The 27,267-nt window shown below is 42.3% G+C and overlaps 1 protein-coding gene across 2 annotated transcripts in view; it reads left to right on the top strand.

The window, feature by feature from the left end:
• The window catches only part of AK8 (adenylate kinase 8), a 65,618-nt gene that overhangs the window by 25,200 nt on the left and 13,151 nt on the right, over positions 1–27,267 (top strand). For both annotated transcript variants that reach the window (XM_041475028.1, XM_041475029.1), the window contains exons 10-11: positions 1,079–1,168; positions 14,033–14,174. In XM_041475028.1, the coding sequence (XP_041330962.1) occupies positions 1,079–1,168; positions 14,033–14,174 (232 nt within the window). The remainder of the gene's footprint in view (positions 1–1,078; positions 1,169–14,032; positions 14,175–27,267) is intronic.

Here is a 27,267-nt window from a genome sequence, read left to right as displayed (position 1 = left end):
TGAAGCTCAGGCTCAAAATTTTATATCTATATTTAAATAGTGTCCCGAATTGGGTTGAATTTAGTGTGTACTCATTAGGTGTCTTAAATTGGGGTCTGTGCATTGAGTTTCTCTTGTGTTTTTTACACTATTTATTATGAATATGAATTTGCATCTCCAGGACAACTGGTGGCTGTTCAAATTGTCTCTTAAACATTGAATTTTATCAGCTTTGTCCCAGGAGCACTGCTGGGGGGGTTCTCACTCCTGTTGGCCTGGCAGTGTGATTAACAGCAATAAACTGATTAAAGGGCTCCATCTTCTCCCATCAAAGGCAGTGCCTGTCAGTGCTATTGATTCCAGGAAGAAAGGAATCAATTTAGGATTATTAATTGAATAATCTCCAGGGGGAATTATAGCTAATATTTTTACCAAATTGGAGTTGTAGCCAGGATTTCTGCTGTTGTGTGACCTCTCCATGTCTTGGCTCCCTCCCTCACCTGGGCAGCCACTGCTCCCCAAGCCCAAACCAGGAATATTTAATGTACAGCTGTCCTGGCTCAGACCTGAAATCTGCATCTCCTGGTGTTCTGTGTGTGTTTGAAATCAATGATAATATTGCATTAGCACAGTTTTTTAATGTAACCCTTACATGATCATTAAATGATCCAGGGAGGCCCTTCCTGAGCTGAGCATTATGCTGCACCTCCAGCAGCGTGGTTCAGATGCTGTTCAGCAGCTGGAACTTTTTTCAGTAATTACAAGTTTATAAAAAGTGAAAGCCACTAGCAATCCCTTGAGTTGTTATTTCAGAAATATATTTGATTAATATCATTCTCTCCATTTTTAATATGTTCTTTGCTAAATATATTCTTTTTTTTTCTTTTCATTCCATATCCTCACTCTCCTTGCTTTTCACTCTGCTTGGCCAAAAAAACCCCAACAAAACCTTAACAACAAACTCAAAAAACATACAACTTTTATTTTATTCAGTGACCTTATTCCAGTATGCAGCTTCTGGGTTCTTTTCCTTTCTTTTCTTTGTTGCCTCCTTTTTAAAATTTAACCTTGTGTCTTTTTTGTTCTTCCTTCCTGTTAGTTTGCTGTGGGCAACTGCTAAAGGAAGCTGTTGCAGACAACACAAAACTTGGAGAACTCGTTAAGCCTTACATTGACAGTGGATGCCCAGGTAGGGCACATTGTTGTCTCATTACACTGTAGTAACAAATCTGTAGCAAAAACCAAATTGTGAATGAATTTTTGTCGGTCAGATTCTAATCAGAGTAGCCTGAAAGTCAATTAATTCCACTTATTCCGTAGGATTTGTAGCACTGTGTAACAGAACTTGGATTTCTAAGGGGTTTTTTTATATCTTCAAAGCAAATATTCACTGTTCCAGCAAAGTTCAGATTTCTTGTGCACATTCTGAAATCTGAATTCCATATTTTAATCTCTAACTAAATATAAATTAAAAATCTGGTATCAGCTCAAACTGTTTTTAAAGCACACTATTGTGTCAAACTGTTTTCAAAGCACAATAATATTGTGTTTCATTTTATATTTGGATGTTGACTTTTAGAATGCTGCCATAGTTTCCCCTACTTTCATGTAAATATTTTAAAGTTTCTTTATACTTCATTTCTATCAGCATTTTTAGTTGTGGGAGGGGACTGCCACAACAAATATTGAGTATACTCTGCTTCTGGAAGGTTCTGCAGGGATTTCAGATAAATCAAAAATACTTTGGGCTCCTGACACAGCAGCTTAAACCTGTCTGTCTGTTACAGTTGTCCTGCTGTCTGTGTGTGCTGGGTGTTAGAAATCAGAGAATATCTGTAATTAAAGAGGAGAAGTCATGTTGCAGGAGGGTTGGAAGAATGTTTATTTTGCCCAATTGCAATGGCCTGGAAGAGGAACTTTTGGGAACAGCCCAAATGGTTTCCAGTGGTACAAACACCAGGAGACAATCATGCTGAAGATGGGGAAATCTCAGTTAAACTTCAGTATTAATGGAATTTTGAGCAAAGCCCCTCAGAGCAAAGAGAAATCATTGTTGGCCTTTATTTTTAGCAAAAAAAAAAAAAAAAAAAGTATTTGGTAAGGTGAAAAGCTTGAAAACCTCTTCTGTTTTTTGCAGAAAAGCTTAATTCTGAGGCTGAATTAGACAGCTCTGAAACATGAGCCTTTCAAATTAACTGAGGTTAAATCAAGGTTCCCTTAATAGCAAACCCAGAGATTCAGGACTTTTCCAAAAGATCTTTGGCAACCTGCAGCTTTGGGGGTGCCATCCCTTTATCAAGCCACAGGGTAATGGATTTTAGCTCTGAACTCCATCTCCAGTGCATGGATTGCATTTATCCCAAATTCAGTCACCAGCCCAGTGCATTCAGGGCAGGCACCACACTGCTGGGAGCTGCTCTGGGAGCCATGGGAATGCACAGCAGGAATCTCTGCAGCCTGACAGGGGAAATTTGGGTCCTCTGGAATGGGCACAGAGATCTAGGAGAGGATTTTCTGAGTTTAACTCAAAGGCAGGGGAGCTCAGAGTATGGTGTGCAGGGATCTGGGGTCTCCAGGTGTGGCAATAATTCCTTCCTGTGTGATCTGGTTTGACCTGGATGTGGCAGGTTTTGAGTGCAGTTTAACTCCCACATGGAGATCCTTTTAAACTCTAGGCCTGACTTTCATGGTATCCATTAATTTCAGAATCTTATGTGCATGCTGTAATTTCACTGTCTGCTCTCCTCTGTGGAGAGGAGGACTGTAAATACCTCACTCTCTAAATTTCAGTTATGGCTGAGATGGGAGTTTGGATGATCTGTTTATTCCAAGATAGCTCCTTTAAGAGCTTCCTTTACTAAAATGTTCTTTGTGTGTTTTATAAACTCCATCTTAACCATTAAAGTTCCTTAAAGGAGGATGCATTCCCAGTAGAGTAAAATAATTGCACAGATCATAATTTTTAGTTAGTCCTAAAAATATGCACATCCTTAGTCCAAGGGAGCTGCTTTCATTTCAGGAAAATGAAATTGAAGTTGTAATTCCTTTCTTTCTCCAAACTAGAAATTATTTCAGATTTAGATTAATTTTTTTAATACAGCATGCACAGATAAAGCTGTAGAACACTTCTGAATATTAATAGGGATCATAACTATATTTCTGTGCATTATGCTAAAAATTCTGCCTTAGATTTGCTGATATGCACATATATATTTTATTTGGTGGGACACAGCACAAAATTAAGGGCTGAATAAAGATAAATATCATCCAGCAAAACCAGAAATAATAAGTTCTGTCATTTTGCTAATCCTCCTCTCCCAGGGATAACAAAGAATGAATTTACATTAGTAAACACTAACAAGAATTCATTACTGCCCTCACAAGAGGCTTGGAGAAAATGGAATAACACAGGGTACTGAAGAGGAAAGGTGGGCAAAGAACCTTTGCATCTTTGCTCTCTTGCTGCAGCCCAGGTTAAAACAGGGGAAAGATTCTCCTGCTATGATTGACTGCAGTCAGTTCCCAGAAAATCTCACTTGCAAAAACTCAGCGCAGCCAATAGCAGACAGTTTTGGAAGTGGAAAAGCAATTAGAACTTCAACTTTTTCATTGCATTTCTGGTTGTTGAGAGGCTTAGCTGTGCCTGTGGGTGGGGAATCCTGCAAGTGACATTCCACAGAGCAGGGGAACCAAAGGCAGACCAGGAAAAATGTTGTTCTCATATCATTACTTGTCAAAACGAAAGCAGTGCCATAAAATCTTGAGGACATGCCTCATATATTCTTAAAATGCTTCCCCAGGGGACTGATCTCAGCGTGTTTCCCTTCTTGTGGACACCACTGATTGCATGCAATTAGTCATTTAAGATGTGCCAACCGGGCGTGTTGTGGTGCAGTAACGAGGCTCAAAGCCCTGCCTGTTCAGAGCTGACTCATTATTGGGTTTTTGAGGCTGTCCACTGCCTGTTCTGCTCCAGCTCTGCTTGGCTAACCCACATCTCTTCATGGCTTTAGGATCCATCCACATTCTTTGTGCTGTTTTTCCTGTATTCCTGCTTCGTGTATACGCCATGTATTCCAGGAACAGCCCAGACAATTCTGTTATTCACCCCAAAAGGCAACCCAGTATTCCCATTGTCTATATTTTCTAATGTTTGGTGTCTCATAAAGACCTGCTTTTTGTCAAAATCCTCAGTTTTGTGTATGGTGATTTATTTTACCTAATGAAGGCAGCATAGATATTTTTGAGCCCATTAATTTTTTAATTCCCAGGACATTCTAGTCTACACTAGGTGCACACTAGATATTGAAAAAATGCATTTTTGGTGATAAGTTCAGTAACCTGACAGTTTTCTGCCTGTCATAAACTCTGAGTTGTGCTTTGGACAACCAGTCTGGAATGCAGAGATTGTTCCTTTAGGAAGTTGTGTTCCTTTAGGAAATTGTCTCGTTGAGTACTGGGTAGTTATTATTAACTATACTTGGGCAGAAAATCACCAACATTGGAGTCTAAAACCAATCTTCTGGTCTCTAACTCCAGTTAGATTAACTCTTGGTCAATAATGCTAAATTCAGCACACACCATTGGCTTGGGCAGCCTGGGAAGAAATGGAGTAAGAGGGGAGTGCAGTGGCCAGAACCCTCCCACAGGCAGCAAGACAAGTGCCATAAATTAATTTACGTTGTTTGATTCTTTCTGAAATGTTCTGAGGAGGCAGTTCCATAGATTTGGGCCCTTCCCTGGACAGATGAGACCCCACAGGTCTGAAGGAGATCTTTGAACAGAATTCCTGTCCTCGGAATTCTCCGATTCTGAGGAGGGCTGGACATGTCTCACTGAAAACATGGACAAACATTCATTAAAAGTTCCATCTACATGATCTTTGTTCACCATCTTAAAGATGTCTGTCAGAATTTGATACCCTGGGAGAACAAAAAAAATGCAGAAAGCATTTTTGATTTCCCCACCTAAAAACTTCCCTGATGTTTGCATTGTATTAATGAAAGGACAAGCTGAAGCATTTTGGGGGTACCACAAAGATAGGGAGGGTCATCAGTCAGTTGGAATCTGCGTGTCAGTCTGTCCAGTTCTCTGGTGAAATAGCATGGAGTGATCACTGCTAATTAATATATCTGTTTGTGAGGCTGTAATAAATAGAGCCAAGAAAAGTGAGAGGACAGGAAAGCAGCATGAAGGAAAAAACCACTCCCAATCCAGTAAGATTCTGCTTTTCAGCTGGGAGAACTGCTATTAGTTTGGGTGATTGGGTTTTTTCCCACCAAAATGAAGATTCAGGAGGTAAGAGAAGTGATTCATGGAACAAACACAACATTGCACTGTTTGCAGCCTGTTGGAGTTGAACACACACAATCTGTGTTGGTTTTTTCCTCTCCCTTTTTCTTTTCTTTTTTTTAAGTTGTAATATCTGAAGCTGTCCCCAATGGCAGCCTGCACGCAGGGGGTAAAATCTGGAATTCCCTAATTTCTCCTGTTTCCTAATAAAAACTATTACTTGTACAAATACAGATCTCCCCTTATTTTAAATTGCAGTGGTTTTAAAGGGGTGCTTTTTGGTGCAGCCTCTGAAAGTTGGGGTCCCCTGGTGATTGTGATCACAGTCTCACTGCAAACACTTTGCCGTGTTCAGGGTGGGTTTGTTTTTTTATTTTATTTTTTATTTTTTGACATCAAATTAATATTCTCATCACTGAGCCTGAAACACAGATTTGACAATAGAGCAGCTCCTCTTTGTTAAAAACTCGCCGCGAGTTTCCGAGTTGAAAGGACGAGTAAATCTCGATATCTGAGGGGGTAAGCTCAGCGTTATTTCTTGTTTTTAAGAGTGCTGTACTGGCGAGCTGCAAGCTGTCTGAACATTGCAGAGACCCTTTGGGAGCTCCATTGGTTTTCAGCAAGCCTTTGCATGCAGTGTGTTTGTACTGGCTGAAGACAGCGCATGGCTCTCTAAATAATTTACAAGTTGATTAATAGACTCACATGGGTATAATTAGAAGAGGGAGAGACAGCAGCTACAGTAACGGGTACAGTGCTTGGGGGAACTAGAGACTTTATTTTTTTTAAAGAAACTTTCTAGGGTGCTGGGCGTTTGAAGATAAGTTGGGAAGAGCTCAGTGCCTCTTCTCTTTTGAAGTGGAAATAGGACAGTTTGAATCCGTCGAGTTTAATTTTTCACAAGCTTTAGGGGCCCTGCAGTGCAACTCCCTTTTTATTATTGAAAAAAACTCTCCATTTTTCTTTCATTTTTCACACACATGCACACACACACACACGCACACACAGAGTCCAAACAGGAGCTAATAAACAAATCGATTTTCTGCTTGATTTAAGTTAGTTTTACAGCAATTCTATAGCTCCCCTAAATGTACAGCTTGCTCACAAATAAACTGTGTAAAGTTACAGAGATATTTATGAACACACCACGCTTTAATTTATGCATTTTTAAGAAACCTTCACCTCTGTTTGACAATGCTTTTGAAGTAGCTCCGTTTTTCAAGTCAAACTTTTGACTTTTCCTCTGGGACTGCTACAAAGGTTTTTTTATGGAAAATAGGTAGCAGTCTTTTTCCTACTAGGAGAAAATTGGTGGTCAAGAGAACATAATAATTTTTTTTTTTTTATTTTCTGGTTTTGGTGGCCATGTTTTTATATGAAATGCAAGCTTGTAGAACAGAAAGTTTTCAATGCAGATGTATAGGCAGTAGGTTGTAATTTTCTTCCCTGAATTTTACCTTTTCATGTGTTGAATCACTGCAAGATGATAGATCAGAATTCCCTTTTCCTTTACTTGAAAATCTAGAATATATTTTTCTTTATTCTACAATCCAGATTGGTGTATCTGGCAGATACTCAGAGCTGGAGTGAGCCTTGGTCTACAAAGATATTTTTAAAGACCACCCCACTTAGTAAAAAAACAAAGCAACCAAAAAATCCACCCTAAAAAGCCAACCCTGGAAGTCAGACCAGGCAAAATAAATGTGATTTGACTAAAGAGAGGAGTGCAGTTGTTTTCTGGAGCAATTGTGATAATCAGTCAGTTCATGGGTATGGTCCTGGCTATGGAAAATGGTTTTGCAGTGATATTCACCATTCCTGCTCTTGCTGGAGGATCAGTATTCCAATATTTGTGCCACAAACCCTCATGGATTTGAGTGAAGATGTGGCCCTTGGCCATTTGGGGCCTCGTGGTTGTCAGAGGCATTTAAACAGCAAAATACAATATAAATGTGAAGTATTAATCTTTTATATATAATATTGATCTTCATTGCTGGCAGTTATTCTTTAAAATTTAGGGAAGTGGGTGCTCCTTTCCTTTCCTTGCAGCACTGTCTCCTCACCAAAGGGCTGCTAACCTGAATTTTGTGTGGTTTTGAGTTTGGGGTGGAGATAGATATCATAGGAGTCTTTATACAAAAGCCAGAGGGAAAAGCACATTGCATGTTGAAAGCATCCCCGTTTTTTTGGAGTTTAACATAAATTTCTGGGCTTGGCTCTGTTTCACGGGGTGTAATACAAACAGAACCAGGCTGCTGCACGGAACAGCCTGACAAGGAAAACATGAAACAGCTTTTGTGCATCCTTTTATATTTTTAAATGTGGCTGGGAGGTGTCAGGAGAAGGGGGGACAGCACAGGGCAGGATCCATCCACTCCTGGGGGTCTGGAGCACGAGCAGAATTTGGTGTAAAAAGAGCCACAATGTTTTTCACTGTGTTTATCAGACCAGTTTATTTCCATTTTTTTTTTTTTTAATATTATCACTGTCAAGAAGGGTTTGTAGGTCAAATTCTGCACTGTGTTCTTCAGCAGAGCTGAGCTTTTAGAAATAAGGAGGAAATAGGAACTTGTTTGATAATGGCAATGAGGAGTCCAATGGGTTTGAAGTGTAGTTGTTCTCTGTCCAACTGTAGTGTCTCTGTAGAAACAAAAGGAGTAAAAATAAATACAAATATCCATTTATGATTATATATGATCGATAATTTTGGATTATACCTGCTTTAGAAATAGTATAATTTCCACTTTAATACAGCTCATTCCTATTTTAAATGACCAAAACCCTAAAAAACCAAAAATAAAATCAAGGAAAGACTTGTTCTAATGTATGCTAACAAGCAAAAACATGTTAGAGGCGGAAATTAAATATTTTATCGCATTATTTGTTTTACTGTATTAAAAGAATGACTCCGATTCTTGCAGAAGCCATTCTCAGCCGTGCAAACGAGCGAGTGGAGACGGGATTTCTGTGGGAATGGTCCCCGTGCCGATCACCGCGCTGCGAACCCGCGGCGGTGCCGGGGTTTGCTGTCCCTTCCGCAAAGCCGGTAGAACCGGAGATGCTTTCAGTGCTGCCGGGCTTCAGGAGGCCTCAGCAGCGTGCGGAGCGGGCGCGTTTTTCCCGAATTCCGATTTTTTTGCCGGCGTTTCGGCGGCGCCGCGGCCGCTGCTGCCCCCGGGCGGGACCGGCTGCGCTGCCCGCCGTGACCGCGGGGTGGCGACAGAGAACAGCCAACGGGCCGGGCCGTGCGGGGCGGAGAGCCCGGGACAGCCCGGGACAGCCGGGATAGCCAGGGACAGCCGGGACCAGACCGGGACAGCCAGGGAGCAGCCCGGGACCAGCCGGGACAGCCAGGGACAATCTGGGATCAGCCCGGGATCAGCCGGGACAGTCGGGAGCAGCCCGGGACAGCCGGGAGCAGCCCGGGACAGCCGGGACAGCCAGGGAGCAGCCAGGGAGCAGCCCGGGACAGCCGGGACCAGCCCGGGACAGCCAGGGAGCAGCCCGGGACCAGCCGGGACAGCCAGGGACAATCTGGGATCAGGCCGGGATCAGCCGGGACAGTCGGGAGCAGCCCGGGACAGCCGGGAGCAGCTAGGGACAGTCCGAGACAGCCAGTTACCATCCCGGGACAGCCGGGACAGCCAGTTACCATCCTGGGACAGCCCGGGACAGCCGGGACCAGACCGGGATAGCCAGTTACCATCCCGGGACAGCCCGGGACAGCCGGGAGCAGCCCGGGACAGCCCGGGAGCAGCCCGGGAGCAGCCGGGAGCAGACCGGGACAGTCCGGGATCAGCCCGGGATCAGCTCGGGACAGCCGGGAGCAGCCCGGGACCATTCCGGGACCAGCCCGGGATCATCCCGGGATCATCCCGGGATCATCCCGGGATCCTGCGGAACCGCGGGGTTGGAGACCCCCGGGAGCCTCCGGGACCCCGCCGGGTGTGGGGGCCGGAGCCCCCCTGGATTCCCCAGGACCCTCGGGGTGCGTGGGGTCGGAGCCTCCCGAGAATTCCCCCCGGAGGATGCCCGGGGGAGCCGATCCCCTCTCCTGACTGCAGCCAGGCCAAGCCCGGTGTTCTGCTCCCGGTGCCGCTGCTCGCCCCGGTGTTTGAGGTTATTTTTTGGGGTTATTGACTCAGCCCTGCCCGTCCTCACCCACCCGCGGCTCGGAGGAATAGCCGAAATTATCCATCAGCCCACGCCGTGGTAAATCACTGCAAAATCATTCTCAAACACATTAAAAACCAATTTATACAATCTCAATCGATACCATCTCTGAGCGCCTTTACATGGGCAAGAAAACAGAGTAGAAAAGGGCATTTACTCACTGTGAATCATCCGGAGTTTCTAGAGCAATAAAATAAGGAAATATCACGCTTTGCTAAATTTGGGGTTTCGTGGACAATTCAGGAAAGTAGTGTTTGGCACTAGCTTGTACTCAGGACAAGATGTTAGCTGTCAACTACTGGGATCAAGCCTCAGGCATCTAAATTAGCTGTGAAAGTCTTCAGACCTTGCTAAAAAATAATCTCAATAAGTGGGATAAAGCATAGGTGGACAGTATTGTCAAAAGGACCTTTTAGAGCACAAAGCTGACAGAATTTGGATCTGTAAATGCATTTATGCTGTACTTAGAATCGAGGTTTTATAGGTTTGGAGAAGTGAGCTGATACCTTTCAAAAGTCAGTTTTAAAGGGAAATACACGGAGGAGGTATCAATTTAAATATGATAATTGTATAGCTCAGAGCACTGACAGCATTGAAGTTACTGGAGAATAGTGCCCTGTAATCTCTCAAATGGTGTTTTTCCCCTTTCAGACTGTGCCTTTAATGTTCTATTACTTTTGTCTGGTGCAGATGGTGTGATTTTGTAACTGATTGCCTGATTTTGTAACTGATTGCCTGATCCGGGTTTCTGTTAGTCCTGCAGATCCACGGATTGGGGAAGAGCTAATAGGCCACACTCCTGTGAGCTTCAGGAGGACGTACTTCTCATCAGAAGCACCTGATACCTGTGAAAACCTTTGAAGCTCTGAGAAGTAAATTTAATTTTTAAATGCTCTGCTGGAAGATGCTGATTTACAGCCCTGGAGATGGAAAATCTCTGGGTGTCCATGCAGCAGCTCCAGCACGAGCAGCAGCACTTTAAACCTTGTCCCCTGCCTGATCAAACCCCTGAAATGATTAAATCACTTCTCAGATCCACAGCTGCCAATTCAGGGGTGTATTCTTGATCATTAACGTGGTGAAACAGTCTGGGAGATAAAGGAAACACGGACTGTGGGGTTGGTGTAGGCACAGATAAATTGCATTTCCATCTGGAGCTGGTTGTGGCCTCGTTCTGCTGCTCTTCCATGCCTGGGGTTTGTGTGGGGTTTGTGTCCTCAGCTGTGCCTGATGCTCTCAGGAGTCACTGCAGCTCAGTGGCTCTGCAGCTTTACTTCTGAGGGCTGAATTCTACTCCTGTGCCTCGATTTCCCTCCCTAATAGAGACGTGCTCCCACCTCACCTAGTCTGGATATCTCTTTGCAGCAGCACATTGTAATTTTTACAAGAAACTTAGCTTTGGACTTCTCTAATGATAAAGTAAAATCTCTCCTGAGTCTCATTCCCCCAACTTTCAGAGTTGGAAATTCACACAAGCTTATGTTGAAAAGGAATTGATTATTCAAAGCTCTTGTGCTTCATAATCTCCTTAAAACATGCAGATTGACTGTCTCATCAGGAAATCTCTATATTTTACTTTGTTATATGCCCATTGGGTCATGTGCTTAAGACCAGGAGACCTCTGGCTAGTTCCTCACAGGCTGTGTGCCCCTCCAATTACAGGTTATTAATTTGCCTTACATTCCAGAGACAGTTCCACATGAGTGAAAAGGAATTCTGTACTGCAGAGTTCTTCATTACCTACTCTGTCTGTACTACAAAATAAGAATAATACTGATTTTTTTTCTCTCTCTCTCTTTTTTTTTTTTTTTTCCTTCCCTCTGGTCTGTGGAAGATGTTTTACAGTTTTAATGCAGCTGTTTTAAGTGTGACTGTTCCTGTTCAAGGGCAGCTGATGTACTTTGTAATGCCACCAAGCAGCCAACAAGCTCTGTTCCCCCATTGTGTTGAAGTGATAGGTATGTTTGCTAATCAAGAGGAGAGCAGAGCTTGCTGTCTGACTTGTTTATGTTTTATTTCTCACCATCAAGCTTTAGAGGGAGGCACAGAAAATATGTAAGCATCTATATTATTCAGTGATGTATATGTGTACATGGTGCTGCTGATGTCTTGCAGTCACTCCTGGCTGAAGGGAGAGATGTGTCAGGTGTCCCCAGCATCCCTCAGAGCACCCCAAACCTGGCATGTCATTAGATAAACTATTAATTCATTGTCTCTACATCTCAGGTTTTCCCCCTCCTCGTGTGATTGCTTGAATTTTGTTCCAAAATAGTGACCACAGTGGAGGATTTTGGTCATCAGGGGTCACAGAAGACCTGTGGGAAGTGCTCAGACCCAGGAGATGCCCCAGGTTCCCATCACAATTGCTGTTTCATTTCCTCCTGTGCTGCAGTGTTTCTCCTTCCCATGTGAAGGATGGAAGCAATCTGGAGCTGGGGAATCTCCCAGGATCAGCAGCACAGGAGATCCATCTTTCTGTGCCATTCCTGGGCCTTCCAGCCTCTGCCCTGATCCCTGTTGAGCTGACAGGGATGTCAACTCTGCCAGAATCCTACTGCAGTTTTACTCTTGGGTTATATGTTTTATTCCAATTCCGTGCAAAACTGTTTTCAGCATTCTGAAATTAAAAAATAAAATCGTGTCAGTTAGCATCTCTGTAAATCCATGTCAATGATTCCAGTAGGAATTGTCATAAAATAACACACATGAAGAAAGTTTAGTGCTGCAGCCAGAAATTCTGGACTAGGGGAAAATTCCACTGCTCTTTGTATGGAATGCATTTTTGGGAAAGAGAAATTTGGCATTTGTTTGTTTTTCTTTATTCCTGCTAGGATGTGTTGGGTTTGTATGTATTCTTGTAAGCTGGAGGGTGGGGAGACAACTGCCCTGGAAAAAGCACTGAAATTCTCCTGCTCTCCCTGCCATGCCTGCCTGCAGCTCAGTCTTGGATAGGGAAGAAGCTTCCATCTGATAAAATTCCTTCCTGCTGCCGTGCTGTTGTTGCAGTTAATTTTATGAATCCCATTTTTAACAGAATACCCAGTTTTTGCATTGTCATTTTTCTCTTTGTCAAGTGTGTGGGTTTATTCCGTTATTCCTTTTTTTTTCTCCTTTCAGCAGATGGAGAATATTACTCTCTTTAACTTGTTCTTTTATAATGTGAAGTGGATATCCTCAATTAATACACTAATCTGTTTCCTAATTAATTCCCTGCGGTTTTCCTCTCTTTTTGCTGGTACATTGAATCCTGAGTGCAGTTCCGTAAACTCAGTAATTTGATTATTTAAAGGAGAAGCCATGAATTTCATGATAGAGGCACAATGTTAAATTCCTGGAGCAAACAGATTCTATTATTGCAGTTTAAAACCTGCTTGTTCCTGGGGTGGAACTGTGCACTGCTAGTAATTCACTCTGCTAAAATCCAGGCAGATTGCTGTCAGCTTGTCCTGAAGAGAAGTGCAGTGCTAGAAATCTGACACATACACTCTCCTACAAGCACTTGTTGTTGTATTTTTGTATGCAGATGTGATGGCAGGGTGAGCATCAAAACATCAACCTGCCATGAAGGGGATTTATGTAGCAATTTCTCTCTTGTTTTCAGTGGAGGCACTGGTGTATCAGACAGATAAAGGGAAGGGGCTCTCCTTGCTGCTTGGGAATTGGTTTGGCTGCTGCTTTGGGAAGCAGCTCCTGGTGATTTTGCTGTCCTTTCTTTGGGATTATTTGACACTGAGCCCAAGACATGACAACAGTCATTGGAAAATCTATAGTCATTCCATAGATTTTATAGTTTATAGATTCTATAGAATCTACAGATTCTATAGATTTTCTATTTTTATATATCCCACTGGCTGTTGAACTTAATTTAATTCTGAGCACACCCCTTCCACGCAAAAAAGGAAAAAAAACCCCAAAGTTTAAGTATCTTAATTGAAGTATTTTTCTTTATAAAGACTCTAGTGAAAATGTCAGGATACTTCCTTACCACAGTGTCCCACTAAACAGAATTTTAAAAGCTCCATAGTAGTTGAAATCCCAGTCAGTATCTTGCTGATTTTCTCTCTTGCCCTGAAGAAAAATAATAATAGAGGAAAAAGAGCTTTTAGCTCTAAAATTAGTGGTTCACCAATGTAGTAGTAAAGGTCGTTGAAATTAAGTTTGAAAATTCTTTTCAGTTGTAAGATCTTCAAGCCTTTGGGTAAATTGGAGCAGTAGCACATGTGGACTGTTGTGGCAGAACCATTCTCACCTGCTGGGTTCCATCCAGAATGCTCAGAAATTCCTTTATTGTCTCAGGATTTCTTTTCCACACCTCGGGTCATTGTTTTTTGCATTTTGATAAGATTGTGTCAGAGTGGCTGAGAGGAAAAAAGGACATTACAAAATTATGTGGGCACCAGGTTTTACTAAATCCTTTGTGAGTTTGGGCATTCCATGACTATAAATATGCAGAACCCATCAATGCCCAATGCCAGTCAGCCCAAAATGGGATTAACTGTTTGGTTTGGTTCCAGAAGGGCTTGTGAGCATCTCCCTTCCCTGCAGACTCAGCACACAGAATAAATGTCACCTTTTTCCTCCCTTGCAGTGCCAGACAACCTTGTCCTGAAGCTGCTGACAGAACGCCTGAGCGCCCTCGACTGCCTGAGCAATGGCTGGGTGCTCTCTGGCTTCCCCAGGGACGTGGAGCAGGGGGAGCAGCTGCACAAAGCACAGATTAATCCCAACAGGTGAGGGAGAAATCACACCATTGTGGATGTGAAAGGTTTGTTTGTGGAAAGATACAGGTCTTTACTGACGTGGTTTGTGCTACTGCATCTTAGTTTTTGTTTCCTTAGCGAGGGAAGGGGTGCTGCTCCTGGAGGGGAGGAAATAGAGCCCTGGCCTGACAAATGCTCCAGATGGCCAAACTGTGGGAGAGAGAAGAGGTTTGTTGTTCTGGTTATTTGTTTGAGTTGCCTCTAAAGCCAAACCATAAGAAATGGATTAAAGTTTGGATTATATGAGAAGATGTATTTTATTTGCAGCAGGAGGGGGGATCTACATCTTCTTTCTTCAGCATTGACATAATACCATGGAAATATATTGGTATTGCAAGGAGCTCATTATGAGACTTTTGGGTTTTGTGAAATAATTAAAAACAACATGAGAATTACATTTTATTTGAGCTATAATGAATTGTTCAGAAATGTAATATGAGAGACATCAGCATCCAAAGAGAACTGTTATGAGTACCAAGCAAATAAAATAGAGTTACTTGTCACAGCTGGTCCAAAGGTGGTGAGGATTTAAAGTGCTGGTGCACTCATCAAAGCTGAGAGGCTTTTCCATCCCTTTCCCAGGCCTTCCTGGCTCTGCCCATCCCACTGGCTGGCCCAGTGGCTGTTCCAAAGGCAAACACTGGAAATTTGTAATCTTTCTGCTTCCAAGGAAGATGTTCTTATCTGAAAAGTAGTGGTAGGAGAGGTGCATTACCCACATCAATGTTTAATTTTGGCAGAGTTACTCTTCCTGGGTGATTGCCCTGGATTCCCTCCTGAACAGGGGTAGGAGAAGGATGGAAAAGATTGAGGTTGAGTAGTGAGAGAACAGAGGGGAGTACAGAGGGAGGGAGCTCTGCATCCATCAAGGTGTGAAAAGGGAAGTGTGTGAAAACAGCAGTGACTTTATTTATCCAAAGTAAGACTTTGTGCATCTTAAACAGGAATCCATTGCATGAAAAAAAAATGGAGAAAGAGCCTCAAAAGTTGTGCTGCACTCAGTGAAACATAATTTCCCACAGATTATTCTTCTTGTGCATTTAGAAGGAAGGTGCAGAATCCCTGAGCACTGAGAGTCCCTGAGATCAGTGGGAATACTGGAGTGTGCCCCATGTGCTCCTTCCCAGCATTGAGACCTCATCAAGGGAGGAAGAGCAACTCATTATAGAATTGGATGGCTGGAAATTCAGCACTGATCCATTTGCTCAGCCTCCCTTCACTTTAAAGAGCTCTGCACATTCACATCTGAGTTTGGAATTTGGTCCCTGTTTTATACAGGGCTTGAAGTGAGGGACAGAAATAGGCATCGAGCTCCCTGATTGATCTCAGAGCTGATATTTTCCATGAAGCTGAAGTGGCAGGGATGTGAGGGAGAGAGGGTGATTATAAACAAAAGGACACATTGCAGCACAGGATAGCAGGGCCGTAATTCAGTTTCAGTTGTGATGCTAGTTATAAAACACTATCTGCAGAGGTGGTGTTTCTGACATCAGGAGAAAAACCTGATAGAATTATAGCCTTGAAATCAATCTGGGAATAGGATGTAGAAATCTATAAATCAGACACAGAACAATCTACAAAGTCTCATTTTTAGGAGGACTCTGTTGATGAAATTAGATTAAAATAAATTTACATATATATCAAGTTTATTATTAAAATCTAGTCACATCAGTAAACAAAATTATTTGTGAAAGAGAATGTTACTCTGCTTTTTGAACTCAGAGTAGACCTCTTTGGCTGATCAGAACACAGAGTTATTGTCTGCTTGTCAAGTCACAAATCTATTCCTTAGAGCTAATAAATGGTTAGTGTTCAAATACTATGTTTTATCTGACTCCCACCTCATAAAGCCAGCACACATAATACTAAATTATACAGCATTGAGCAGGATCAGTCTCCTGACTCCTCCATCTTACAGAAAGAAAAACAAACCTAGTAATTGATGGTAGAAAAGAAGGAAAATAAAGTTATTTGAAAACAAACAAAATGGGCTATAAAGTTTGTTAAAATGTAATAATAAAAAAACCAGCCCTGATACAGCATCAGCTAGCACATCCAAAGAATTGCTGTGGAACAAAAAGGAAAATAATTCAGTTTTCACTGAAGAAGTAGGGGGTTTCTTTAAATTAGAATTTGCAGCAGAATGAGGGTTTGCTCGTGGACTGGCACAGGAAAAGCTGCAAACTCTGTCTCCCAAAGAGCCCAGAGAGGAGGGAGCTGCTCTGAGCTCCCCCTGTGAAGCAGCTCCTGCCTAAGTGGACAGGATCCTGCTGGCATTGAACTGGGGCAGCCTTCAGGGCAAATAAGGAGCTGGATCTGTTAATGGGCTCTCAACTGGGACTAAAAGATTAACCATTTAGTGCCATTAACCACTCAGTGCCCACCTGAGCAAGGATCCACAGCCACAGGCTGGCTGAGCCACTCACACAAAGGACTGGCTGCAGTTCCTCACCCAAATGACTTTTAGCTGTTTTAATTAGTGCTTAAGCAACAAAAATAAATGTATTAAATAGTCATGGGTGGTTCTACTGAAAACTCAGTGTAATAGCCACCAAGGTATTTTTTTATCCTTTTTGCTCTCTCTCAAACTTGGAGTTAAAATGAGATTCAGCAGCAGCAGGGCAATGTTGTGAGTCTCTGGTTGTCACCTTCAGCTGGTTCCTGATCCTTCCTCTGCTGGGCCAGCTTGAGGCAATCAGAAATTTAAGGATTCCCTGAGCCAGAGGATTCTCTGGAAATCTTCTAATCACCCCTTTTCCTTGAGTTTATAATCTCTTTTTAAACCTTTGGGCCGCCAAGTCACGTGGGAAAGGAGTTTCTCATTTCACTGGGTGTCATATCAAAATGCTTCATAATTTTTTTCAAGGTGCATTTCTTCTCTTGAGAACAGTTACAGACATTCCCTGGTCATGATTTTCTCAGCCTCTTGTATTTGCCCTTCAGTCACCTTTTTCCCAGACAAAGAACCTTGATCTGTTTATCCTTTTTTTTCCTAGAAATCGTTTCACTCTTGATCATCCTGTTCTCTCCCCTCACTGGCATTCCAGCTTTTTTTTTTTTTTTTTTTTTTTGGGGGGGATTTTTTTTTTTGGAGGTGGAACACCCAGAACTGCATTTGAGGGCAGCTCTGTGCACTGGAGGTGGATACAATAAACATTTTTATTTTGATCTTAACTCCATCACTCATAATTGCTGATATCCTATCAGATGTTACTGGGGCAGATTTTGGAAGAACATCTTCTGTGTGCAGACTGGGGTAATTAAACATTGTCTCTTTCACTGAAAATACACCAAAAATTTACAAAGTCTCAAATATCTCAGTTGAGTGAGTTCAAACTCAGAGAGATCTAAAGAGAGCCTTTAACTCAAGATTTCTATGTTAAAGTTGGAGGCAGGTTTGTGTTGGAGCTCTCCTCAAGCCCTCCCATCAAAGGCTCTGCTGCTGCCTCTCCTGGCATTGCCACTTCCCCTCTCCATTATTTCCTTGGTTTTGTCCTTCTGGTCTGAACCCAGGGTCATTCATTTTGATTTTCAGTGTTGATTAATTACATCACAAATAATACAAGTGAGCAGACAAAGCTGGGCAGGGGAGGGCTGAGCCGAAGGATTGGCCTGGCAATACATCCATAATACATTTCTAATACCCATTTTTCCAAAATTAAAGTTGTTTCTTTCCCAGTAGAGAAAATAAACAGCAAGAGCTTCTCCAGTGCAAGCTTTCCAGCAGGGTTTTATTTGGTCTTCAAAATGATGTGGCTGTGTTCCCAATTATGTCATCTTTTTACATAATATACTTAAAGCTTCTTTTTCACCACGCTGCTCAGAACATGTATTCAAACAGTTTAGGATAATGAAGCCCCTAATTTCTAAGGAAGAATCTGTGAACATGTTGAAAAGGAAGAAATCAGGATGGGGGAAAAAAAAGAGATTTTTTGAACTACTTGGTCTTTACATGGGGCTTTCATATTTTTGCAGCTGATCCCAATGTGGATTAGGGATAATAAACAGCCTATTAATGGAGGCCTGAACTAGGAAATGGAGTTGGAATCAGCAGTAAAATTCAATGGCTGGCGAAGGTTAATAACTCCATTACTATCAGCTCTATTTTTGAGCCGTTTGAAGAGCTGGGTGTTAGCCTTATCTTACTCCTCATTAATTGAGCTAATAGAACCCCAGTGACCCCACCATGCTGCCATTATCTGAGAGTTTACCAGACATGGACTGGAATACTTATCGCTGAATATGTATTCCTCAGATTCATTTCTATATCAGAAATATTTTTGTTAAAGATCTCCTGCCTTCAGGCTCCTTTTTGCCTTTTCATTTCTTTGCTGCCTTTTGCAACAGCTACTTGTTTGGAAATTACATGTAAATGACTTAATTAAATCCCTATCAAGGAACAAGCTAAATCCCAAAATAGTTGCATCAAGGAAACATGATAGTGATTGAATTATTCTGACATGGAAAAATCTTACAGAGCATTTTAAAAACTTTGACCTAATTTAAATGATGGATATTGTGTATTTATAATAGATGTGGTTTCAGTTGATGGCATACAAAAATCTGATGAGTAGCAAAGAAGAAATGTTATATCTTATTTTCTCCTCATTTTAAGGCAAAAAAAAAAAAAAGCCCAACAGAAAAATGATGAGCTAATCAAGGGACTAAATCAGTATAATAAAATTTCCCTGCACCAGAGACAGAGAAAGTGTAGGAAAAGTCCAAGTGAACTATGTAGGATTTGGATTCATTTGTAAAATAGTAAAAATAATAGGCAGCACAATTCTCTGTTTCAATCATTCTTATTTTTTTTCTCAGCTCACTCTTCCAGCCATTCTGTGGCTGCTGCTTTAGTGACTCTTCACTATCACTAATTGGTTTGGGTTCATTTTCCCTTTGCTTCCATCTCAGCTGGGCTCTTCTCCTCCATCACCAAACCCAACAGGCTTTGGTAGAAGCCAGGGGCAGTGGGGGCTGAAGGAGCAGCTCCTGCAGAGCTCTGGGATGTGCTTTTGGAGCAGAAACTCTCTGGGAAGTGTGGTTTAGGTGAGGAATCCTGATCTGTGCTCCCCACCCAGCAGAGACACTGCCCCTCTCACCCACAGCACCCTGGCCAAGGGGGGAAATCACACCAAAACCCCAGTGTTTGTAAATTTGCTCATTTGCTGGGCAAAATTAGCAAATCTTCCTCTCACCTGAGACTCTGCTTCACTCAGGTTGTGGGATCAGTTTAATCCAGTTTCTGCTGCTGTAGCCTTTTCCAAGCTACAGGACTAACTCAGTGATTGTCTTCTCCCTTGATGCAAGTGTTTGGACACTTATCCTGCTCATTAACAAGATTATAATTAAGTAATTAAGTAATTTACCTTTGTTTCCTGACCTGCCTCCAGTAGAAGAGGCACCACTGGGCATGGAGTGATGGGCAAAATATTTTTGGGAATCTGCCATTCCCTCCCATGTCCCTGTGGCAGGAGGGCTCTGCTCAGCACTCCCAGGGGTTACACACCGTGCAAAAACCCACCCTCATTCTTTTGTGCACACAAACCCAGTGGAAGCAGCTCCCTATTCAGATTTGTGAGGTTTTGCCACGGGTGGGGAATCCTTACTCTCCATTCTCTTCCTCCTCAGGCTGTGCTCTCTCTTCCCTCCTAACACTACTCTGAATAGAAGCTCTTGCTCTTAGATAATCCAATAGATAGAAAATTGGATGATTACAATAAAAAGATTATGTCACTTCTGCTGCACATTCTGCCTGACCTATATTGGTCCCATAAGAGCCTTTCTCTCCTGGGGAGAAGCATTAATATGCATCTTGAGCCAGCAATAACAAAACATCAAATGCAGTTCTGAAATCCTTCTGTGGGCTTTCTGCATTTGCTGTCACAAGCTGATTTTGCTCCAGCAAGAATAGGAGGTATATTTGGCTTCAGTTGTGGGAGGCAGGGATTATTTTTAGAAGTTACCTCATCTCATACAAGCTCCTTTTGATGGCTGGAGTTTGTGTGGTGAAATCCTGGATACAGCAATTAAGGAGTGCTCTGATCTCAGCAAGCTTCCAACATCTCCAGGAAGAGAAAGAAGAAAAGCTTCTACTTCTAAGTCAGTATTTTTATTTTTACTGTTATTTTTAAGGGCCCAACACCACATGCACAACCCTTTCATTGCTTTTACTGCTGAAAGGAGGGAGATCTTCCTGCAGTAACTGTCTCTCACAAATGAGGAAACATTAGGAAACCTGAAGGTGGCAACTTCCAAGAGAAACAGGTCCAGCTAAGGGCAACCTTTCTATCCTGGTTGCCCTTAGTTGGAACTGTTTCTCTTGGAAGTTGCCACCAAGTCAAAGCTCAGCACCAAACTGGAGAGGAAAAATTCTGTAAAAACAGCAGAGTCTGGGCTAATTTTGATATTTTTGGCACTGGTAGCAAATTTTAGACAAAGCAAGCCAGTCATATCTCAGTCCAATGACAACTTTGTGATACCAGTCTCTACAAATCAGCAGAGGTTGTTCAGGGCATTCACATAAAACACAACTTTGGTTTAAGGAATGAGGTGAAACAGCCAAGCAAATCCGAGTGTTGTCATTTAAATAGTACCCAAGTCTAAGCCTGTGCTTTCCCCTCCTGCACTCTCTGCTGCAGCTTCTATTCACACATTTTGGAGCCCCAAGAGTTCCCTGAGCTCTCCCCAGGTCTCTGCTTGCTCTCTGTTCATCTCACTCCCCTGGCTGACTCATTCCCCAGGGCTGGGGGTGCTGGCAGTGCCTGAGCTCCTCCTGCAGCTCCTCTCGAGCCTCTCTGGCCCAGAGTCCCTCTGAACCAACAGTTCTGCTGGGATGGGCACCTAGGAAAAGCCAGGCTGCACTCATGCACCATCAGTGCATTTCATGGTGCAATGCTGGTGGGTCTCACAGCCAAGAAATAAAGTAAAATGTGATGTGCTTTGTCAAGTCTGACTATTTCCTCATGGTCTAAAGCAGTCATTTTCAAAATCTCACCTTAATTAACTCAGGAGTTAACACACAAATGAAAACCATACACATGCAAGGCTGGTTTTGTAATGAAGATACTGGTTTTGAGATCTGCCTTGAACCAGAAAAACTTTTGAAAAATTAGTGAGGGAGGAAAACTTTAAATGTAAACAATATGGCAGCATTTTAATTTAATTAACCAGGGCATTTTCTTTGCATTGCTAAGAGGACATGTGTAGATAAAACTGAGGAGAGTTTTGCATGTGTGAGAACTGTAAATGAAAACATTTAGTGGCTGAGGAAGCACGAGGGGAAAGGAGGGCTGGTCAGTGCTGTCCAGCATCTCCCATCATGATTACTTCAGTAGTGTGCTGGCTGAATTTGGCTGAATATCCTTCTGAATAAATGCAGTAAGGCCACCCTTACATCTTGTACAGGTTAAAACTGAGTTTATGAACTCCACCATCACTGGAATTCAGAATTTCTGAGGTAAGAACATGGACAGGATTGTGCCAGCTGTGCTCTGATTTAGTGATCTCGTTGGATCTGGGACTAATCCCAGAGTAAGGCTTTACTCAGAGCTCATGTGGCAAAATTGGCCCATGCAGAAAACCCTCAGCAGAACAGGAATTGTGCTGATTTTGCTTGGATTGTCCAGGCTGAAGGTCTGGGAAGTGCATCAGTCTGTAGCAAATAGAATACAGTTTTGGTGATTAAAACTGACAAGGAATATTGCATGTTGAATGGAGACTGGTTTGTCATTACCACGAGGATTAGAAAGTGTAATCTTCATTAAAACATCAGTGGATTTACTGCTGTTTGCCTTGGAACAAGAGATTTGCTCAGAATTTTCTAGTGAGTAAATTTAGTAAGTGCAGGGCAATTTAAGAGAGGGGAACTGAATCCTGCCATAGCTTTTCCTGCAGGAAAGATGTGGGAATGATCCCTGATGTCTGACAGATCCAATTCTCTGGGCTTGGATCACCTGAGTCACATAAATGTATTAATCACCATCACTCAAATTGGCCTCCTTTGGCTCAGGTGTAAGAGGTGACCCAGGGCTTTTATGCTTTGCAAGGATCATCTTTTCTGTCCCTAAACCCATTAGGTTTGCAAAATTCCATATTACAGAATGCTGTCCTTTGAAATACACTTTGTGAAAGATTTTTATCTATTCCACAGAGGCTTTTAAACATTACCCTTTCCTAACAGGTTCTGTACCTCTTAGCTCAGTAGGGCACTGCCGTGCTTTGATAAAAATAATTCTTTAAAAATTGTGGTCTGTCATTCTTTTGACATGATGCTGATTAATATCCCACTGATATTCACTGAGTGAACAATCCTGTTCTGTTGAGAGACTGACCAAAGGTCAAGGTACAGAAGGTTAAAAGAGTAATGGTTTCATTTAACCTTCTAGTAAAAGCTGCTACTTCTGTGAACATAATTTAAGCTGATTTTCAGGACAAGTCTGTAGAAAAGGTTCCTCCTCACATACTTGCAGCGAAATCAAAGGATTCATCTTGCCCATGAATGTGCCCCAAAGTCAAACAGATACAAAATAAAGGAATAATGTGTCTTCTCAACCCCTTGAGTCCTGTGCACTTTTTAGTTTTACCTTTTTTTTAAACACTTTGCAGCAAGACACTGAACTGTCAAAGCTAAGTGCTGGTGGGTGTGGAGAAACTGCCATATTTCTGTTTTCTTTCTCCTTTTGAAAGTCCAAGTTTCTCACAGAACTCAGGTCTTCACTTGTACATTTCTAACCTCCATGGATGCACAGGTTTAACTGGCACAGGAGCAAATCCTGAGCTTTCATTGCACCAGCCAAAATAGAATTTAAATTTGGAAACTTGCTGCCTTTTTTTTTGTTTTTGTTAGAAATATCGCTGCCAGTCCATTACACTGAATCCAGATTTTTATTACCTTTCTGTGAATAAATTGCTGACATGCATTTTGCTTTGTGATTATTAAATAATTGAGTGTACTCCAGTTTTGCAATTAGAATCACAGAATCCTGAAGGTTGGAAAAAATCTTTAAAATCATCAAGTCCAGCCTTCCACCCAGCACCACCATGGTGTTCACCAGTAAACCACATCCTCAAGTGCCACATCCACACATTTTTGGGCACTTTGAGCACTTCCCTGGGCAGCCTGTTCCAATGCTTGACCACCTTTTCCATGAAGATTTTTTTTCCTACTATCTAAACTTCCTTTGGCTCAACTTGAGACCATTTCCTCTGGCTCTTACATGAAGTAGGTGTTGCTCAGAAAAATCTTGTAATCCAACACAACCAACCCAGTGGTGGCAGGAGAAATGGTTGGGCATAATGACATGGGAAATGGAGGAATAAATTCAGTTCTTAAGGTCTTCTCTCTGGCTGCACATTTGCATCTCAAACCTGGGAATTTTGACCAGCACAGCTTCCCAACTGCCCTGCCTGCAAAAGCTGGAGAGGAGCTTCCTTGGATTTATTAAGCATGACCTTGTTTCACTGCCCAGGGCAGGAGAGCTCCAGCATCAGGCTGGATATTTGGGTTTAGTTCTTGTCTTACAGGATTTCTTTTCTCCTGTGGTTCCTAAGTTTCTCCTGGTGATGTCTTCCTTCACCCCATCCCTACCTGACCCTGCTCTGGATCTCAACTGTTGTTTTACCTTGTTGATGGTTTGTCTATATTTGCTTTAACCAGATGCCCCTCTTTGCATGCAGCACTGGGACTCATCCCCTCTCTCCTATCAACAATAATTAGCCTTGTAAGACTAATGGAAGAAATCGTGTCTAATTACCCTGTTGAAGGCCCAATTATGTTATTAACATTTGTGGGCTATAAGCTAATGATGAGGAGAGCCTCTCATTTGCATAGCATTAAGTTAATTGAGCTGGAAGCTATGGGGTGGGTAGCAGTGATGAGAGCAGGATTCTGTTACAGAATGGATAATGATGACCAGAGCAGGACGATTCACCTGACAGGTTTATTAATTAACAGCTATCTGATTACCTCAAAGAAATGGCAAGTGGCAGTGCTTCTGAAGGAAGCTGCAGTATTTTTTTTTAAATGAAAGGTGCTCTATCACTGTGGATGTTCTGGGGTGATTTATGGTAATGGCAGTGTAAGCTCTTTCCTGGAAGCCAACACAAAAACCTGTCCTGGTTTCCTCCCTGCCCTTAAAAAAACATTCAAAGGGCTGGTATTTGTGAATATTTGTGAATATTCTTCATTCTTACAAAGTGCACAGAGTCTGTGTGTTGCTGAGCTTGTGTGGTTGTCTGAACTGTGCATTTGGAAAGTTCTTAATTGTTGGGCAGCCTGGAAGCTTTGCCCTCAGAAGAACCAGAGGATTTGATTTTGTAAAAGGTTTTTTTTTTCATTATGGTGTTAGGCAGGATTCTGTGTTATATTAGTGGGTAAATAATATAAACATTCAGCTTTTCACATTTTCCTGTTATGTGCAAGCTGCAAGTGGAGGTGAGTGCCCTTTCCTTCAGCTGATTTCTGGGTACAAACAGTTATGCATAGTAGGTGGGCCTTTTAAGGAACAGGAGTCTTCATTTAAAACAGTTCTGAGAAGAAAAATCCATCTTCTTCTTTTTTGTTAAACGTCAGATTCTGTCTGATTAATTCCAAACACATTGTAATTCACAACAGGTTCAGGCAGAGCCTTGTTTGAACTAGAGTATCTTTGGGGGGAGAAATCACTCTGTTTAAAAGTTGCCTGTGCAATCAATCCAAGAGTGAATAACTTCCTATGCAGTTACTCATTGTTAGAATCCCACACCTCAGTCATGAATGTATCTGAATGTCAAATATAGTTTCCAGTCAGCAGATCTTTTATATTTTCTTCATTTACTCTGAAGAGCCCATTATTAAATCCCATGAGCTCCAGACTTTACCTAGTGACTGAAATCCTCAGTTCATCCTCAAAATACCTTTGACCAGACACATCTCAGGAAAAAAAAGAGAACATTACAGATTTTAACCTTTCAGATAATGACTTTTGATCCATTTAATGGGCTGATGATTAGTGTGTCAATAGTAATAGACTGTGCAGAGCAGAAACTTACAGATAAATTGTATTCACTGTTATTTTTATAGAATCATAAAATGTCCTGAGCTGCAAGGGACCCACAAGGATCAGGGAGCCCAACTCCTGACTCTGCACAGACATCCCAACAATCCCACCATGTCCCTGCTGTCCAAATCCTCTGGATCTCTGGGGCTGTGCCCGTTCCCTGGGGAGCCTGGTCAGTGCCCCACCACCCTCTGGGGGCAGGACCTTTTCCTAATTCCCACCTAAACCTCCCCTGGCACAGCTCTAGCCATTCCCAAGAATTTATTTGCAAGAAGTTTCCCTGAATTCTGCATCTGGCATTTGTTGGGCATCGAGGAGCTGAGAACATTGATCTGATGCTGGTAGAGAGGCCAGAATTTCAGTTTAGTTGCTGCATAGAGACACTGACAAATCACCACAAGCACTGCTGGTCAGCAGGAGAAGAAAAATGAAAAATCAGAGGTGAAGGAAGTAATCAGGGGGAACAGCTCCTGATCTGAGCTGTTCAGTGGTCCTGGCTCAGAGCTGCCAGGAGGAGCAGATTCCAGGGGACTGAGGGTTGATTATTCCATGTGGCTGAGCTGTCCTGGTCACCTGTGTGATGTGGAGCAAGTCAGAAGCATTTGTGTGGCGTTTCCTCCATCTCCTTCCAGCCTGTGATGGTTCAGAGCCTGTGCCTGTGTGGAAATCACTGGGACAGGTTGTTCAGGACAACCAGCACAATGAATAAAAGCCTTTAATGGAATTTAAACCCTCCATCCTCCTCGTCCTCATTAGCTTCCTGTAATCACCAGCCCACACAGTCAGTGTGGATAGAAATATCTTTACCATATAAATTAGATTTTCTGCAAGGTGTTCTGTGGTTCACCACAGTGCCTGGATGTGTGGAATAGACAAACACAGACCTGATAGAGCAGGAATTATGTATTTAATTCAGAGTTCTGTATAGAGTGCTCATAAAAGCTTGATCATGATAGAGGGGCCAATAAACATTTGGGAACATAAATATTTCTGTAGGAAATGGCTTTGTGAAGCATTTAGTTGTTGAGTAATAAGAACAACAGAGAAAATCAGAGTAACAGAAGCCTCTAGGTACTGATCTGATGGGTTATGTATGTTGCAATGATAATCATGGTGAGGGAGAATTTTTATGGGACGGGGAGCAACAAATACATCGAGTCCTGCCAATTTACTAATGAATTCATTTTTCTTGTGCTTGTCCCAGTTGCTATCCCTGCTGCTCAGAATTCAGCTTTAAACCTGGAAAGCAGTGGATGGCACCTCGGGATGCTGAGCTGCTCCTCTGAGTTTGTGTGAGCTGAGTGTTTGAGTCTTGGGCCATTTCTGGAACATCCATTACTTGTGTATTTAGGCAGCAGTCCAGCCAGACAACACAGGGACATATATTTTAGGAATGCACACATCAAAAAGTGTTTTAAATGGCCAAATTGTAGGACAAAACATTCTGGCAACGCAGCTTGTGCTCTGTCAGTCTGTGGGCTAGAAAATAAGAAGAGAACCTGTAAGAAAAATAAAAGCAACCCAGGAATAGCTAATCAGGTTAGAAAGGATGTTTTGGCTGCAAGGATTTTTAGGGCTGCAGAGAAAAATTGAGTAAGATTAAAAAGTGTTTGTCCATCCTGTCTGACAGATGTGGGAGAAGATAGAATCATTTGTTACTTCTCTGTTTTTCCTCTGAAAACAGCAGCAGCAATGAGCTGGCAGGCACAGTGAAATGCAGTTAGCAAAAGTAATGGGAGTTGAAAGTTTGACCTTTTGTGATGGAAATTTGATATGAAAAAAGGGCCTTTTGATAATTTCTCTATCCAATCAGATATGGGAGATGTCTTGATCCTGTTTCCTTATTTGCATGCTGACTGATCTCATTTGAAAACCCAATCATTCAGAAATATTGGGACATCAACAGAAATGTTACAAACAAGAAGTTGTTTTATCTGAAAGGTCTGCAGGATGTCATCTCTTGTTTTTCACTCCAGTGGCCTGATCTCTTCTTCATGATTCCATGTTTTTATTGGCAGGATAAGTTG

The sequence above is a fragment of the Pyrgilauda ruficollis genome, unplaced genomic scaffold (genome assembly GCF_017590135.1).
Source record: "Pyrgilauda ruficollis isolate IOZ18807 unplaced genomic scaffold, ASM1759013v1 scaffold34, whole genome shotgun sequence".
Classification (NCBI taxonomy): domain Eukaryota; kingdom Metazoa; phylum Chordata; class Aves; order Passeriformes; family Passeridae; genus Pyrgilauda; species Pyrgilauda ruficollis.
The sequence above is the reverse complement of the archived record's forward strand: the minus strand, read 5'-3'. Positions and strand labels throughout refer to the sequence as shown.